The sequence below is a fragment of the Copadichromis virginalis genome, unplaced genomic scaffold, assembly GCF_057382275.1.
Source record: "Copadichromis virginalis isolate Kocher_CV1m ecotype Utaka unplaced genomic scaffold, C_Virginalis_male_GT1.1 unmapped_scaffold_1, whole genome shotgun sequence".
Taxonomy (NCBI): Eukaryota; Metazoa; Chordata; class Actinopteri; order Cichliformes; family Cichlidae; genus Copadichromis; species Copadichromis virginalis.
The window spans coordinates 3,654,232-3,669,977 of record NW_028188589.1 but is presented as its reverse complement, the minus strand read 5'-3'; the positions used below and the strand labels follow the sequence as shown (position 1 = coordinate 3,669,977).

At 42.2% G+C, this 15,746-nt stretch overlaps 1 protein-coding gene across 1 annotated transcript; it reads right to left on the bottom strand.

Annotated features, from left to right (window-relative positions):
* Positions 1-4,210: 4,210 nt before the first annotated feature.
* Positions 4,211-14,043, bottom strand: LOC146679576 (stonustoxin subunit beta-like). Its single transcript, XM_085450393.1, has 3 exons — positions 13,832-14,043; positions 6,412-6,458; positions 4,211-6,263 (listed from the first exon to the last, which is right to left on the bottom strand). The coding sequence occupies exons 1-3, from the start codon at positions 14,041-14,043 to the stop codon at positions 5,719-5,721; spliced, it is 804 nt and encodes a 267-aa protein (XP_085306519.1). The 3' UTR covers positions 4,211-5,718.
* Positions 14,044-15,746: the final 1,703 nt, after the last annotated feature.

Sequence of the window (15,746 nt, the reverse complement as noted above, 5' to 3'; positions counted from 1 at the left end):
TAAGTTCTTTGTTTTCTTTGTGAAGCCGACAACATCTGGAGCTTTGTGACTCATAGAAACATCATTTTGTTCTTTAGATGACAGCAGATTGGGACTGAATAATCAATCACTATCAAACCAATAAAGACAAACATGCTGATTTTACAGGAACTTTGTTGGAGAAGCTGCAAAGACATGAAACTGGTGGAGATCCCAAACCAGTTGATAGTGCTGGTTATTCCAAATAAAGCTGTTTCCCTTTGAGATGAAATGACTTTCTGTCCTGATATATAATAAAGATGTTGTTGTTTTTGAGCCCCTGTATTAAAAGTAGTTTAAAGTCAGCTTGAGTTTGATGTCTTTATGTCAAAGCTGCTCATGATGTTGAGCTGCTGATGGAATAAAAACAATATAAAAGCATGTAGTCCAGACTTAAATGTAGCCTGTTGTTAGCTGAGGTCCACACACAGTGTTTGACAGTGTAAAGTGTGTGAAAGGGCTGCTGGTGGAGCTCACTAGGATGAGCAGGTGACCACGAGGTGGAGAGCAGCTGGCCTGGCTTTGACCCGGGCCACGCCCCCTTTCTCTCTGCTTTGCTGTCACTTATCTTCACTGCTCTGTCCAATAAAGCTGAAAAAGGCCCCGAATCAAAGAAATCTGCTGCAGCCTCTGAAATGTCTTCTGTTTCCTTCCCGACGGCTTTTTCACCGTCAGCCCATCAGACAGTCCAGCAGCATTTATGATGATGTCATGATGTTGAAGAGGCTGCTACGGTGGCCTCCCATGACCCCCAGCCTCATCACAGCTGAGATGCAGACATTTGAAAACATTCAGCAGACAACTGAATAACAGTCCAACACAACAGTCTGTGTGCAGACACACACTGACCTTTCATAGAGTCAAACACAGCTGGTTGAGTCATTTCTCTGTGAGTCTAAAGTGAATCTAGTATTTGAAAGTCCACTTCCTGTATTTGTTGTTGAAGACTTCTTCAGCTTCTTCTCAAGGACATCAGCTGCTTGTTTGGCAGCAGAGGCAGTTAAGAAGCTTCCTGAGAAACACTGAACAGTGAGTTCACTGTGGCATATGACAGATTCAGCTTTCTGTGTGCAAATGTGTCTGTGTCGACCTTTCAAATGCTGTTGAATCCAAAACATCAGCGGCTCCTCGGCTGCTCACTTCATGCACTTCTGTCTGTGTGACAGTCCAATGACATCACAGCTGTTTCCAGCCCCAGTGTCTCAGGACTGGACACCTTTAAACATGTCGAGGATCAAACAGCGTCCAGCTAAACACACATGAAACTATCAGAGCTGACAATCATTCCAATAACATCTAATGGTTCATGTATGTAGACACAGGACTACAAGGAAATGGCTCTCAGCATCTGGCTGTGGGAACACATGAGTCCCTGTTTGTGTTCAGATTGTGTGCATGTTTTAGACGTGTGTCACATGTAGAAACACAACAATCCCACAATGACACACAGATGTGTTTGACACAGCTGTGCAGCTGTAAGTTGTTTCTAATGATTCATTGAAGCTCTTCTAACATTCTGGAGACGATCAGTACATGAATCTGTTCAACACGACAACAATTTGACTTCAGTGTGAACGTTTGCATTAAATAACCTTCTTCATCCAGCTGACAGCATCTTCATCCTATGATGTGAACAGTTCCTCCTGTTGATGACAAACCTCTGACAGGATCTGCTTGAGGAGCTTTTTCATGTGCAGCTCTCTGAGCTCAGGGCTGAGCTGCTGTTTCATCTTTAAGAGCTGCTGCCTCCTCGCCGGACTTCTTCTCCTAATGACACCATTTCTGCTTCATATTAAATTCAATAAAGATGCTGACATGTGTCTGTAGCAACAACATCATTGGATCTAGAACAACTGGAGCCAAACCAGTGGCTCTGCTGGGATCACTGGTGAGCCAACACTTCCTTGTTGATGCAGATTTCAGGGCTTCCTTTTGCTCCTCCGTTATAACTGTTCTCTCTTCTCAACACATGATGACACAAAGGAATCAGCAGTGACAAAGATGATGCTGAAGAGAAGCACACACTTCACACATATAACAGACCAGTGCAGTTACACACACCTCTGCTCGACATCAGGCCTCAAACAAAGACACAAAACACTAACTTGACTCTAAACAGAAGAAACGAGCAGCTGTTTCTGTTCTGTGCTTATTTATATTTGACACACATGCTTCTCTTTGTGCAAACACACATCGCACTATAAGGGTAACCTCGCACACAATGATTGGACAGCACAGTGATGATGCTGGGAGATCCTATACGCAGCAACACAGAAACACTGAGAACTTTAAACAATGATGGAAAGTGTTATAAATGACTTGTTGGCCTCTGATCTGTCACAAACAGCTGAAACGTGTCTCTCATGAGTCACATGAAGGTTTTTGACAGAAAGGACAAAAAGTAGCTGCAGTCAGTTTGTGTCATTTTTATATTTATTCATCTGGGAGAAAAATCTGAGGGACATTAAAATGTGTTTTCAACAGAGACAAGAACATGAATATAACAGAACAGGTAAATGAACATGTTTCAAGTAAACAGCTGGACTGATCAGGTCCAAACACAGAGTGATAAACTTGTCAAACAGCTGTCATATCTTTATATAGAAGCTCTTTATAAATGCTGCTCACTGCAGTCTGTTTACTAATAATGTCAAAGTGTTAGAAACACAGAAACATCAGAATGGTCTTTGTTCACAGAAACCTGTCTGGGATCCTTTGTTGTTCTTTTGATGCAGAGTTACATTATAAATATAAAGAGTTATTTCAGAGTCTCATCAGTTTTCCTGCATGTCTTTATTTAACACATCAGCAGGGCTGAAGCTCTCATGTTAAACACACACTGATCTATGGACACGTTCATGTGTTTCTAACAGAACCAGGCTGTTATCAGCCTGCACTAACATTATGTCACACACACTGAATGTAACAGTGACAGTTTACATCATCACACAATCAGCTGTGATTGTTTCACTGTCATCAAACGAGTCAACAGGAAGTAGAATCAATAGAAACCAATCATTTACTGACAGCATGTCTGATGGAAATAAGTGCAGATTATGTATGAAGTCTAACTGCACACAGTAACTGTGTTACAATAAGGACTTAACAGCGCCCTCTGCTGGAGTGTTTCAGTACTGCGTTAACTAGAATACACCACCTCCTCCTCACACCACCTGCTACAGCTCTACTCTTCTATGACTACAGTCATCCACAGCACTGATGTGAGGTCACATGGTTCATATGTAAGGAGCACAGCTGACCTCAGGTCAGTTTAATGACTGTGAGCAGCAGCTGTGTTATTGTCACTGTGACAGGGAGACACTCTCAGACACAGCGCTCATGTCAGCTTGTTCTCATGCAGGAGGATCAGGAGCTCCATGTTTGTCTTTCTGTTTGAATCATGATGTGTTTGTGCCATCAGAGTCTGTCATGAGTACTCAGGGTTTCACAGCAGCTCTTCTGGATGCTGACGAGGACTCCAACCTCATGTTTCACCTCTCTGAGCTTCTGATGTCTGTGAACACTCGTGTTTCTTCTCTGGGCTCATCTGGACAAAAACACCTTTCTGTGTTTGGCTGCAGCCTCATTCTGACTGACAGGAAGTGTGTTATCCATGAGCTGCACTTCTGTGAGGAAGTTTCCTGCTGTGTTTCCTGTCTGTGGACAAACACGAGTGTTCCAGCTGAGGACTTGGTTCCTTCCACCTGTCCATACAGGACATCACGCTGTCTGCAGCTCTGTAAATGCAGCTCCAGGTCCTTCCACGTGCTGCTCTGTATTTGTGCAGTTTGTAGTGTGTCCTGGGAAACGTAGCACACATGGTGTTCTTCTGCTGTTTCCTCCTTTCACTGAGTGTGAAACACTGACGCTGTGCTGTTGTTCACAGAGGGGAGCTGATTCTAGCTGCAGCTGGACTCTGTCATCTAACTGAATGTGTTGGTGCTGATCACGGGGCTCTGAGGGGGGAGCAGCAGGAGGACTCTGGATGCTGACGTCAGTGTATCTGTGGAAGCTCCCACAGCGTGTCTGTCATTCAATATTGTGCTGTATATTGTATCTATGCAAAGATGAACAGACTGTGTGTTCACTGGTCTCTGTGCTGCAGCTCTGATGTCATCATCACTCCCTCCTCCACCCTCAGCAGTCCCAGCATGCTGCTGTGGTGCACCCCACCCTCACTCTACACCTGAGCCACAGACCACACCCTCCACCTCAATATACACCACAGTTTTCTCTGCTGTGGAAATGAGATCAGGAGGAAATCATCATTATTATTATTTAATAAACGCTCACATTAATGTGGGCTTATTTGTTTCATATTAGAAACATTAGTTGAGTGTTTTTAGTATAAAATGGTCAAAGTCCCTCTTTTTGCTCCTCCCCTCACCTGTGGATGGGCGGTGCTGTTACCGTGGTGACAGCTTGGATGTGTTTCAGTCCTGCCTGGTTATCACTGCAGGAATCTTTCACATTTATTACAGGTAATAACTCTGATTTTTCTGTGTATTATGAACCAAATGTATCCTGATACACACAGAGATGGATGAGCAGAGGTTGTTTTTGCAGTTTATGTAGTTACTATGGACTTAATGCATACATATTATTAAAATTAGGGCTATAACAGTTGTATTGATGTATAGCAACTTGAAATGCTCCCACAAATGGCTCCACAGCATGTAAAAATATAACAAAAGCTCTGGCGGACTTGGTTCTGTGGTCAGTCTTAAAGGGTGAAGTTAAACTTTGTAATCTTCACTGTGTCACAGAGTTCAGTGAGTCCCGTTATTCACAGTATCAATCAGATCATCAGAGAACAGCTGATCAGCAATCAGTGGTGCCAACAGCGCCTCCTGTGGTGAGAGGATGCAATAATGCAATGTAGCATTTTTCCACTCAACACTTGCAGTCATGGAAACTGTCTGTTGGATCTGTGTGACGTTGCTTTCTTGGTTAGAGTTCCTCACAAATGTCCAGATGATTCTTCTAATGAGGCGTCGACCATGTTTGCAGCTCTTTGGAAGAAAACGTCGCCCTTTGCCATCCTTACTTTTCTTTGACTTCTTCAAATGCAGCTGAACTCCAGCTGGTATTTTCTTGGACTTTGCAGCTGTTTCTGGTCATCAGTTCATTCCTGCAAACCTCTGAAGCTGAACAACAATGATGCTGCATTGCTGGCTGATCCCAAAAGGTTGATTCTGTTCATCTGGACGTTTTCAGAAACGTTTGCTCACTGATCAGGTGACTTCTTCAGTCTCAGCTGACTGCAGCTTTACAAGCTTACAAACAGCACATTTGCACAATGACTGAAAGCAGCAGCACCTGATATATATGATACTAATATAATACATATACATATATAATCCATACTAATGATGAAGGAACTGAGCTCACAGTCCATTGTTCATTCAGTGAACTACTCAGTTTATTTTGGGCCTCAGAAATGCTCACTCTGTTTGTACATCACTGTCAGCAATAGACTCATTCTGCTGTGTGGACAGGAACACATGTGACATCACTTCCTGTTTGTTTGTGACTGAAGAAGTTTACAAGGAATCATTTAGAAGAGTTTCAAACATCAACTGATTGAATCCATGAATCTGAAAACGTGTTTGTGAGTGAAAGAGACAGACATGTACAGACTGAACTATCTGTTCAACAGTCAGAGTGTTTCTGTAACAGGAGACACTCTTTACACTCCACTCAGCACAGGGACACTGAGTCACCAGGAGACAAGAGAAACATAAACCCAGGATAAAGAGTTTGAGTGAATGTGGTGTTGAAGGTGTGGAGGTGGATCAGAGTGTCAGAGGAGACTCTGTAGAAGGACAGAGTGCCAGCAGGACAGTCCACATACACTGCTGCTCTGTTAGAGACAGAGGAGGAGGAGGAGGAGGAGGAGGAGGAGATGGGTGTTACTCTGTTATTGTGCCAGACATAATGAGGACCATCATCAGAGCAGCTCAGACTCCAGGACTGATCATTGCGTCCAAACAAACAGTCATTACTGCCTCCTTTCCTTCTGATGCTTCTGTAACTCACTGATATAAAAACGTCTCCTGTCCACTCGACCTCCCAGTAACAGCGACCAGTCAGACCATTTCTACACAGCAGCTGATAAACATCAAATCTGTCTGGATGATCAGGATATGACTGAACCTCCTCCACATGTGTCACCTTCCTGTTGTTGTCAGACAGTTGGAGCTCTGTGTTCACTGTGTTTGTGTCGATTGTGAGTTGACAGGAATCTGATGGAGAGAACAAACACAATCCAGCTGCAGTTATTGATCCATCATCTGTTCATTGATTGACACTTTGATGATGACTCCTGACATGATGAAGATGGTTGAATGTGTGCTGCTTTGTTTTCATGAATCCCATTAAAAACACACTTACACTTCCTCAGACCTGGTCTCAACCATCGGACTCCAGCAGGCTCCACCCTGAAAGGAGGAGGGGGGTCAGAGCAGCACAGTCAGCATGCACACATGGACATTACATGGCTCTCACACACACACTGTTACACACTGAGCTCAAAGCTCGGCTCCACTGTTTTATTCAAAGAAATCTACATTTATTTATCAGCACATTTAAAAACAGCTTGAGCCAAAGTGCTGCACAGAGTAGAGAGAAAATAGGAAACATACACAGTAATGACTATAAAGACTGGTCAGGATTGAAAGCTACAGAGTACAAATGTGTTTCCAACCGGCTTTTAAAAATGTCCAGTGTTGGTGACGACCTGATGTGAAGGGCGACTGTTCCAGAGTTTGGCTGCAGCCATCGATAAAGCTCACCTCTGTTTTTACGTCTAGTTCTGGTCAGAAGCTGCTTATCTGCAGACCTGAGGGCTCCACTTGGATTCTTTTGTTAAAGAGAGATAAGATGGAGCCAATCCATTCACAGATTTAAAGACAACCAGATCTGGAAGTGGATTCTACCACGTACTGGTAACCAGTGGAAAAAGCTGGTGATGGGTCGTCTAGCACAGACCCACCGCTGGAACCAGACAATTGATGAGGGAGAGAACTGTGACAGCGCCGTTCCTTCACTTGACCTCAGTCGCTCTCGTCTGCTCCCTCGTAACACTGCTCTTTATTGAGCTTACATGAATATGCACAAGTTCATTATGACGTCTTACACAGGTATGAACAAAGAGTACCAGTCTGTGCATAGTGTGTGTGTGTGTGTGTGTGTGTGTGTGTGTGTGTGTGTGTTCCAGATGTGACCCTGTGACCCCAAAGCTGGTGCTAAGAGTCCAGTGGTCCCCCTAACAAAGGGCTCTTATACTTAACCAGACACAGAGCAGGTGTCCTCCTACACCAGGGGTCTCAAACTCGCGGCCCGCGGGCCAATTGCGGCCCGCAGGACGATAGTTTTTGGCCCCACCTTAATATGAAAATGTAATGTTAGTTTGATAATGTATGACACTTTACAGTGTTGTGGGCGGAGCTGAATTAACCCACCAATCAGGGTGGGATATGGATCTCAGGGGACACCAGCCGGGCTTGATGCAAGCAGGGAAACATTTCTCAATGAGTCAAAGTTCCAGCAGCGTTGCCCTGGAGTGTTTCTTTCTTTCTGTGCCTGGCTGGCTTCCTCCTTTCTATTGGGCAAACGCCGACATTCGCCCCAGCGCGCTCCGTTCACAACACTTCAAAAAAAGTTGTTTTTTTAAGTTGCTGCCCAGCGGGACATTATACGTATATAGATTTATACACACGTCAGTGGGATTTAAAGTTATTTTTCCACAGAGAGAGATCTCATATTAACTCTCACAGTGATGCGTAGGCGGCGGGATAAAAGAAAAGTCATGAACTCAATGCAGCCCAATTTAGTCTGCAGTCACATAGCGACACCTGTTCATCGGCAACAACAGTCCCCGGTAACCCGGACTAATTATAGGGTCGCACCGTAATTTGTGGCTCCATGTTTTTATTTGCATCACTGCGTTTGCATTGCAGCAAACATGAACATTACATATATTTCAATATAATGTAAAAGCAGTCAAAACAACTAACATCAGAAACAGCTGATGTTATTTGTTATATGTCACGGTGTCATTTCCGCTTCTTTCTCCTGTAACAACAGCCCGGCGCCGTGAGCAGTCGCCTTTTTTGCGCTCGCTATCCCTGCACTTTCTACCATCTGCAAACGCCACGGTGTTCGTGTCGTCATGAAAGACATGAACATCGAGCGTAAAAACAAAGGAGACTGCTACCGGCTTTTTATCTGCCGATCGCCGTGCTACGGTTGCAAGAAAAAGAAGCAGAAATGACGTTCTCTACGCGTTGAGACGTTCCCCGTCCGTCGGCTAAACGCTTGATTGAAACTTCAATGCGACAGTGACACCAAGTAGAATTATAAATGTCACATAGCCCCAAACATGTCTTTTTCAAAGCCTGCGGTGAAGAGAAAGGTTGGTGATGAGCACCGACCATTTCAGGAAAAGTGGGAAATGCAATATTTCTTTGTTGAGCACAGGGGCACCCCGACCTGTCTTATTTGCACAGAGAAAGTTGCGCTGCACAAGGAATACAATTTGAAACGTCATTACACAACTAGACATGCTGAGCTGGATGCAGAATACCAGGGAGACGAGAGAGCGAACCGGGTTGCCAGTCTTAAAACAGATCTACTGAGGCAGCAAGATTTCTCCAAGAAAGCAACCAAAGAGAATAATGCAGCAGTCGGAGCCACGTGGTTAGTGAGATGATTGCTAAAGCAGGGAAGCCATTCACAGAAGGTGCATTTGTCTAAAAGTGCATATTGCAGGCTGCAAATATAGTCTGTCCGGGAAAGAAAGGTCAGTTTAGCAACATCAGCCTTTCTGCCAACACCGCAGCAGATCGCATTTCTGACCTGTCAAGTGACATTTATGACCAACTGTGTGAGAAAGCCAAATGTTTCAGTGTATACTCAGTCGCTCTTGATGAGACCACAGACATCACCGACACTGCCCAGCTCCCAATGTATGTCCGTGGTGTTGATGACAGTTTTGAAGTGATGGAGGAGCTGCTCACAGTAATTCCAATGCATGGCCAGACCACCGCTCAGCAGATATTTACAAGCTGTGTGATGCCATTGAGAATGTTGGTTTGCCATGGAAGAGGTTTGTTGGAATAACAACAGATGGAGCGCCATCAATGACAGGGAGGAAACATGGACTGGTGGCACAAAACAAACTGGAAGAGGAAGGCGTGGAGGAGGCCATTGCTCTGCACTGCATCATCCATCAGCAGGTCCTTTGCAGCAAATGCCTGAAGTTTGACAATGTGATGTCTATTGTTGTGAAATGCATCAACCAAATCAGATCCAGGGGCTTAAAGCACCGAAGGTTCTGTGCTTTTCTAGAGGAAATGGAGTCAGAATATGGGGATGTGCTCGACTTCACTGAGGTACGTTGGCTCAGCAGGGGAAATGTATTAAAGAGACTTTTTGAGTTGAGAGCAGAAGTGAAGCCTTCATGGAGAAGGATGGAGTTAGTGTTCCTGTGCTAACTGATCCCAAATGGCTCATGGACTCAGCTTTTCTTGTTGATATGACACATGAGCTTAATGTACTGAACAAGACGTTACAAGGCCAGGGGCAACTTGTCAGTGCTGCCTATGACAACGTGAGAGCATTCTCCACAAAACTGGCGCTCTGGAAAGCTCAGCTCTCTCAGACAAACCTTTGCCATTTCCCAGCATGCAAGGCACTCGTGGATGCAGGCACACCATTCAGTGCTGACGAGTATGTTGATGTCATTTTGAGGCTACAGGAGGAATTTGATCACAGATTTGCTGACTTCAAGACACACAGAGCCACCTTTCACATTTTTGCGGACCCCTTCTCCTTTGATGTGCAAGATGCCCCTTCTGTGCTTCAAATGGAGCTCATTGAGCTGCAGTGCAACTCTGAACTCAAAGCAAAGTTCAGGGAGGTGAGTGGAAAAGCAGACAAGCTTGGACAATTTTTGAGAGACTTGAGCCCTAGTTTCCCTCGGCTTTCCCGAATGTTCAAGCGGACCATGTGCCTTTTTGGTAGCACATACTTGTGCCAAAAGCTCTTCTCCACTTTGAACTTCAATAAGTCCAAGTACAGGTCCAGACTTACGGATGATCATCTTCAAGACATACTGAGGGTCGCAACTGCTTCCTCCCTCAGGCCAAATCTGGCTCGGCTATGCGAGAGGAAACGCTGCCAGGTCTCTAGCAGCAAGGAGTAGGCAAGAGAAGCCATGTTCAGAAGAACAGTTCATTTTCTACAGTGTTCCATTCATGTTCAGAAGAAGGTTATAGAACTGTTAATACAGACATTTCAATCTAAATACAGCAGATATAGAAGACTGAAAAAAACACACAAGTTCACTGACTAAAAATATCTTATTATTATTTTATTTATGTATTACAGATTGATTTATTTTCTTATTAATTCTTAATTTCTTTATTTATTTTTCATATTTTGTGTTAAAAAATAAAAATAAAGAGATTTGAGAAGATTGGAATTTTTTAACCATGCCTTTCTTGTAGAAAACCTAATGCGGCCCAGCCTCACCCAGACTCTGCCTGCAGCGGCCCCCAGCTAAATTGAGTTTGAGACCCCTGTCCTACACCATAAATCAGTAAGAGAGGGTACGACCTCTCTCATGGCCCCAAGTGCTGTGTGCATGCCAGAGCACTCTGGAAGGCACACAGAGTCTTTACAGACTACTAAGGATCAAACCTCTATCATCATGCAATCGATTATACAACTCTAAGCATATATGAGTAAATATTTCTAAGCATAAATGACAATCAACAATATAAAGCTTACAGCTGGTTTTAATAACAGAATTCATTTGTTTCTCAAACGAGAAAGAGCTATCGAGAAACACTCCTAAATCTTTAGTTCTTAACTTTTCCAGTGGGCCAAGGTCAACATTATCTGCTAATGCTAAATAGGCTGCCGTTATTAACTAATGCTAATTTGACATGAATTAGCATTATGCACTAATGCTAACACTTACTTTTTTAAAAAATGTGAGTAGCTAATGCTAACACTATTTCCCTTAACTTTATAACAATGTGAACGGCTAATGCTAACACTCTTTTTCCTAGCATTATAACATCTGAGCTGCTAATGCTAAGTAGGCTGCCATTAGCACCTACGTCTAATTTAAGGCAAATACGCATTAGAACCTAATGCTCATATCGTTTTCCTTTGCTTTATAACAATGTGAGCAGCTACTGCTAAATAGCATTAGCTAATAACAGCAGTCTAATTTAATGCAAGTTAGCCTCATTTGCATTACAACGATGTGAGGAGTTAACGCTAAGTATGCTGCCATTAGTGGCTAATTCTAATTAGGGGTGAATAAATATTACCAGCTAATGCTAATATCGTATTCTCTTCCCTTTTAACAATGTGAGCAGCTAGTGCTAGGTAGGCTGATGCTAGCAGCTAATGCTAAAGCTAATTTAATGTGAATTAGCATCACATTAGTGAGGAGTTAATGCTAAGTAGACTGCCATTAGCAGGTAATGCTAATTTTAGGTGAATAGGAATTGGCAGATAATGCTAATACCATATTTTCTTGCTTTATAACAATGTGACCAGCTAATGCTATGTAGGTTGCCGTTATTAGCTAATACTAATTTGAGGTGAATTAGCATTATCCCCTTATGCTAACAATGTTTTTTCTTACTTTTTAACAATACAAGTAGCTAATGTGAACACTTTTTTTTTTTATTGAATTCTAATTTTTCCCTTGCGATGTGAAGAGTTAATGCTAAATAGGATGCCATTAGTGGCTAATTCTAATTTTAGATGAGAAAGCATTAGAAGCTAATGCTAATACCATATTTTCTTGCTTTATATCAATATTAGTAGGTAATGCTAAGTACGTAGCCATTATTAGCTAATGCTAATTTAGGTGAATTAGCATTATCCATTAATGCTAACACTGTTTTTGCCAACTCTTTTCCCTTGCATTATAACAATATGAGCAGCTAATGCTAAGAAGGCTGCCATTATTAGGTAATGCTAATTATTATGTGTGTTAGCATTATCCGCTGCTGCTAGCAATGTTTTATCTTACCTTTTAACAATATCAGCAGCTAATGCTAACACTACTTTAATTTCAGTTAAACCTACTTAGCATTAATTAACTTCATTTAGCATTAAGAAGTTTTTGCTATAGGCTACCATTAGTGGCTAATGCTAATTTTAGGTAAATAGAAATTGGCAGCTAATGCTAATACCATATTTTCTTGCCTTATAACAATGTGACCAGCTAATGCTAAGCAGGTGCCATTATTAGCTAATACTAATTTGAGATGAATTAGCATTATCCGCTTATGCTAACAATGTTTTTTCTTACTTTTTAACAATACGCCATTAGTGGCTAATTCTAATTTTAGATGAAAAAGGATTAACAGCTAATGCTCATACTGTTTGCTTTGTAAGAATGACAGCAGCTAATGATATGAAGTCTACCGTTATTAACTAATGCTAATTTGATGAGAATTAGCATTATCCGATAATGGTAACTCTTTTCCCCTGCATTATAACAATGTCAGGAGTTAATGCTAAGTAGACTGCCATTAGGGGCTAACTCTAATTAGGGGTGAATAATTATTAGCAGCTAATACTAATACCGTTTTCTCTTTTTCCTTATAACAACTTGAGCAGCTAATGCTAATTTGATGCGAATTAGCATTATATTAGTGAGCAGTTAATGCTAAGTAGGCTGCCATTATTAACTAATACTACGTTGACGTGAATTAGCATTATGCGCTACTGCTAATACTGTTTTCTCTTACTTATTAAAAATGATAGTAGCTAATACTAATACTCTTTTCCGTTGGGTAACAACAAAGTGAGGAATTAATGCTAAGTTGGCTGCTTTTAGCGGCTTATTCTAATTAGGGGTGAATAATTATTAGCAGCAAATGCTAATACCCTTTTCTCTTTCCTTATAACAATATGAGCAGTTAATGCTAATTTGATGTAAATTAGCATTATATTAGTGAGGAGTTAATGCTAAGTAGGCTGCCATTAGCAGCTAAAGGTAATTTGAGGTGAATAAGCACTAGTAGCTAATGCCAATACCCTTTTCTCTTGTGTTATAATGATGTGAAACGTTAATATTGTTCTCAAACAACAGAATGAGAATGAAATATTGATTCTAACAGGGCCCATAAACAGCATTAGCTTAGCAGCATTAGCTTATCAGAGTCTCCATCATGGTCACACAAATCCTTAGCGGAGCAAAGTGGCCTACTTAGCAATAGCTGCTGTAGAAAGCAAAGGGAAAACAGTATTAGCATTAGCTGCTAAATGTGCACTTGAGAACAAATCTATTGTGAATTCAGCCGTGAATGTAGTGTTTCCAGTAAGCTTCCATTTCCAAATGTTAGCTGCTCCTGTCTGCCTCTTTGTCACACACACAGACTGAAATGATTCACAGCCTTGTTTCATCCTTCTGTCAGTGTCACTGACTGTCACTGTGACTGTGGACATACAGAATGGGAAACACACACATGGCTGATACTTGTATCTAAAGTTACAAAATGTTGTCTCTGTCCAAATATTACCTAACTGTAAGTCTACTTTTAATGAAACTCTCAACATGACTTATCAGTTATCATTAATGTTCCTGCAAACAGACTCCTTGAAGACCCCCTACATAAATATCCATGTACTATCCAGCTAGACTAGTGTGTCTGTCCCTGAAAATATTCCTGCATGTGTGATTGTTCATGTCTCATCTGCAGGAAACAAACAGGAAGTGAGTGAAAGACACAGGAAATGATTCCAGCTCTTCCTCCTATATCAGACATTCTCTCCATACCTGAGAGTGTCCAGTCTCCAGCCTGGATCCTTCAGTCCAGCCGACAGAAGCTTCATTCCTGAGGGACCTGGATGATTGTAGCTCAGGTCCAGCTCTCTCAGATGGGAGGGGTTGGAGGTCAGAGCTGAGGCCAGAGAAGTACAGCCTTCCTCTGTGATCAGACAGCCTGACAGACTGCAGACACACAAAACAACAATCCATCTGTTATCCATCTCTATAGCAGCATAACTAAGTGATGGTTCAGGGTCACCTGATCCAGCTCTAACTATAAGTTTTATCAAAAAGGAAAGTTTGAAGCTGATCGTCAAAGTAGAGAGGGTGTCTGTCTCCTGAACTCAAACTGGGAGCTGCTTCCACACCCAGTCCAACATAGCCAGGCTTTCTTTGCTGCTTTGACAAAACCTCAAATCCCAGTCAGAGATGGTGAGCATCATCACAGTGATGATCATTTCTCTGTTAACCCAGGCTTTCTGCTTCAGGATCTGTGCACGCTCACAGAACAAGGAGACCTTTAAACATCATTTCACTAAATGGATGGACTGAGCTCAGCCTACAGATGAACTGGATAAATAAAGATTTGACCTCAGTGTGCTCAGTGTTCCTGTCTATTCCTAACATATTCCTAACATGATAGCTGCACTTTAGAGCTCTAAAACTGGAACTGACACATATTTAAACTCCACATGTTACTCAGTACATTCAGTTCTGACACTCGCCCACAGTCCAACAAAGGAAACATGGAGATCACATCAGTTTGTCATCAAAGTCTAATTATTCCAGAGGGCAGTGTTGATACAACTAAAGTTATTTTTAAGCAAAGTTGAGTTTTTTATTGTCGCAGTACTTCATGTCTGAAGTATCACTTAAATGCATTACACGCTGTTGATGGCAGCAAACAAACCACCCAAACAAACAGAGGTGGGAGGCTTGAGCAGACTACGTAGGATCAGCTTGTGGGAGGAGTCAGGATAAAACCAAAGAAAGACAAGCTAACAAACACCACAGTGAAGTGAGTAGCTACAAACTGCAGGCCGATTAGTGTTGTTGAAGAAGTCGGTCTGAGGAACGTTCTTAGGATCAACAAATGACGGCATGTATGAGCCTCCCTCAAGACGCACCATCACAAGAAGAACACATGAGCTGTAGAAAAAGGAGAGACTATGAAAGCCACGGCGTTACAACGTGCACCAGCTGTTGGTCTCTCTGGAGACTACTGGGCGTGGCTGGGTAACCATGGTTACTTGGGAGTTACAGTACATGATATTAATGAAGAGTGGGAGCTGCGTTCTATAGCAAACAATTTGTTATGAGGTAATCAGCTGATCTTAGTTTAACCGGAAGCCCTTCACAATAATTGCAATGCCTTTATTTTGTACAACTACCATCAGTTCGTCTGTACTGATGGTAACTTAAAGTCACACTAATGTCGTTTAGTTTCTATAGTTTATGTAGTGGAAGTATACTACAGTACCCTGATCACTGATAGGACAGATTTATGTAGATATACACCTTTGTGTTTAACATTACTGCATTATAGTACTGTGATCTTTGTCCTTATATATGGCTATATTAGCTATACTGATGTACGTACATATAACTGGATATGTAACTTATCTATTCATCTTATTTGTCATGTATTGTGTACTTCCTTTTTGTAAGAAACCACACACATGATCACAGCCGCAAGAATCAATCAGTGAAAGAATAAAGTGTCTCAAACCAAACCTTAAGCTCTTTATTCCACATGCTGGGATCATTTGGCCTTCAGTGGTGTTCTGGCTGACACACCGGAGTGACCAGAGTGCTAAAGAGTGAATCGGACACACCAGTGTCATCTCTGATATCTCCACTACATTTAATCGTCCTTCAGCTTGTGGCTGCCGTTAGCTGGTCTGCTAGTTAGCTGATTTGCTAT

Coding starts and splice junctions, on each gene's coding strand:
- LOC146679576 (XM_085450393.1), bottom strand. CDS start 14,043: ATGGATAACAGATGGATTGTTGTTTTGTGTGTCTGCAGTCTGTCAGGC. Junction 6,459..13,831: donor TGGAGACTGGACACTCTCAG/GTATGGAGAGAA, acceptor TCCTCCTTTCAG/GGTGGAGCCTGCTGGAGTCC. Junction 6,264..6,411: donor GAGACCAGGTCTGAGGAAGT/GTAAGTGTGTTT, acceptor TCTCTCCATCAG/ATTCCTGTCAACTCACAATC.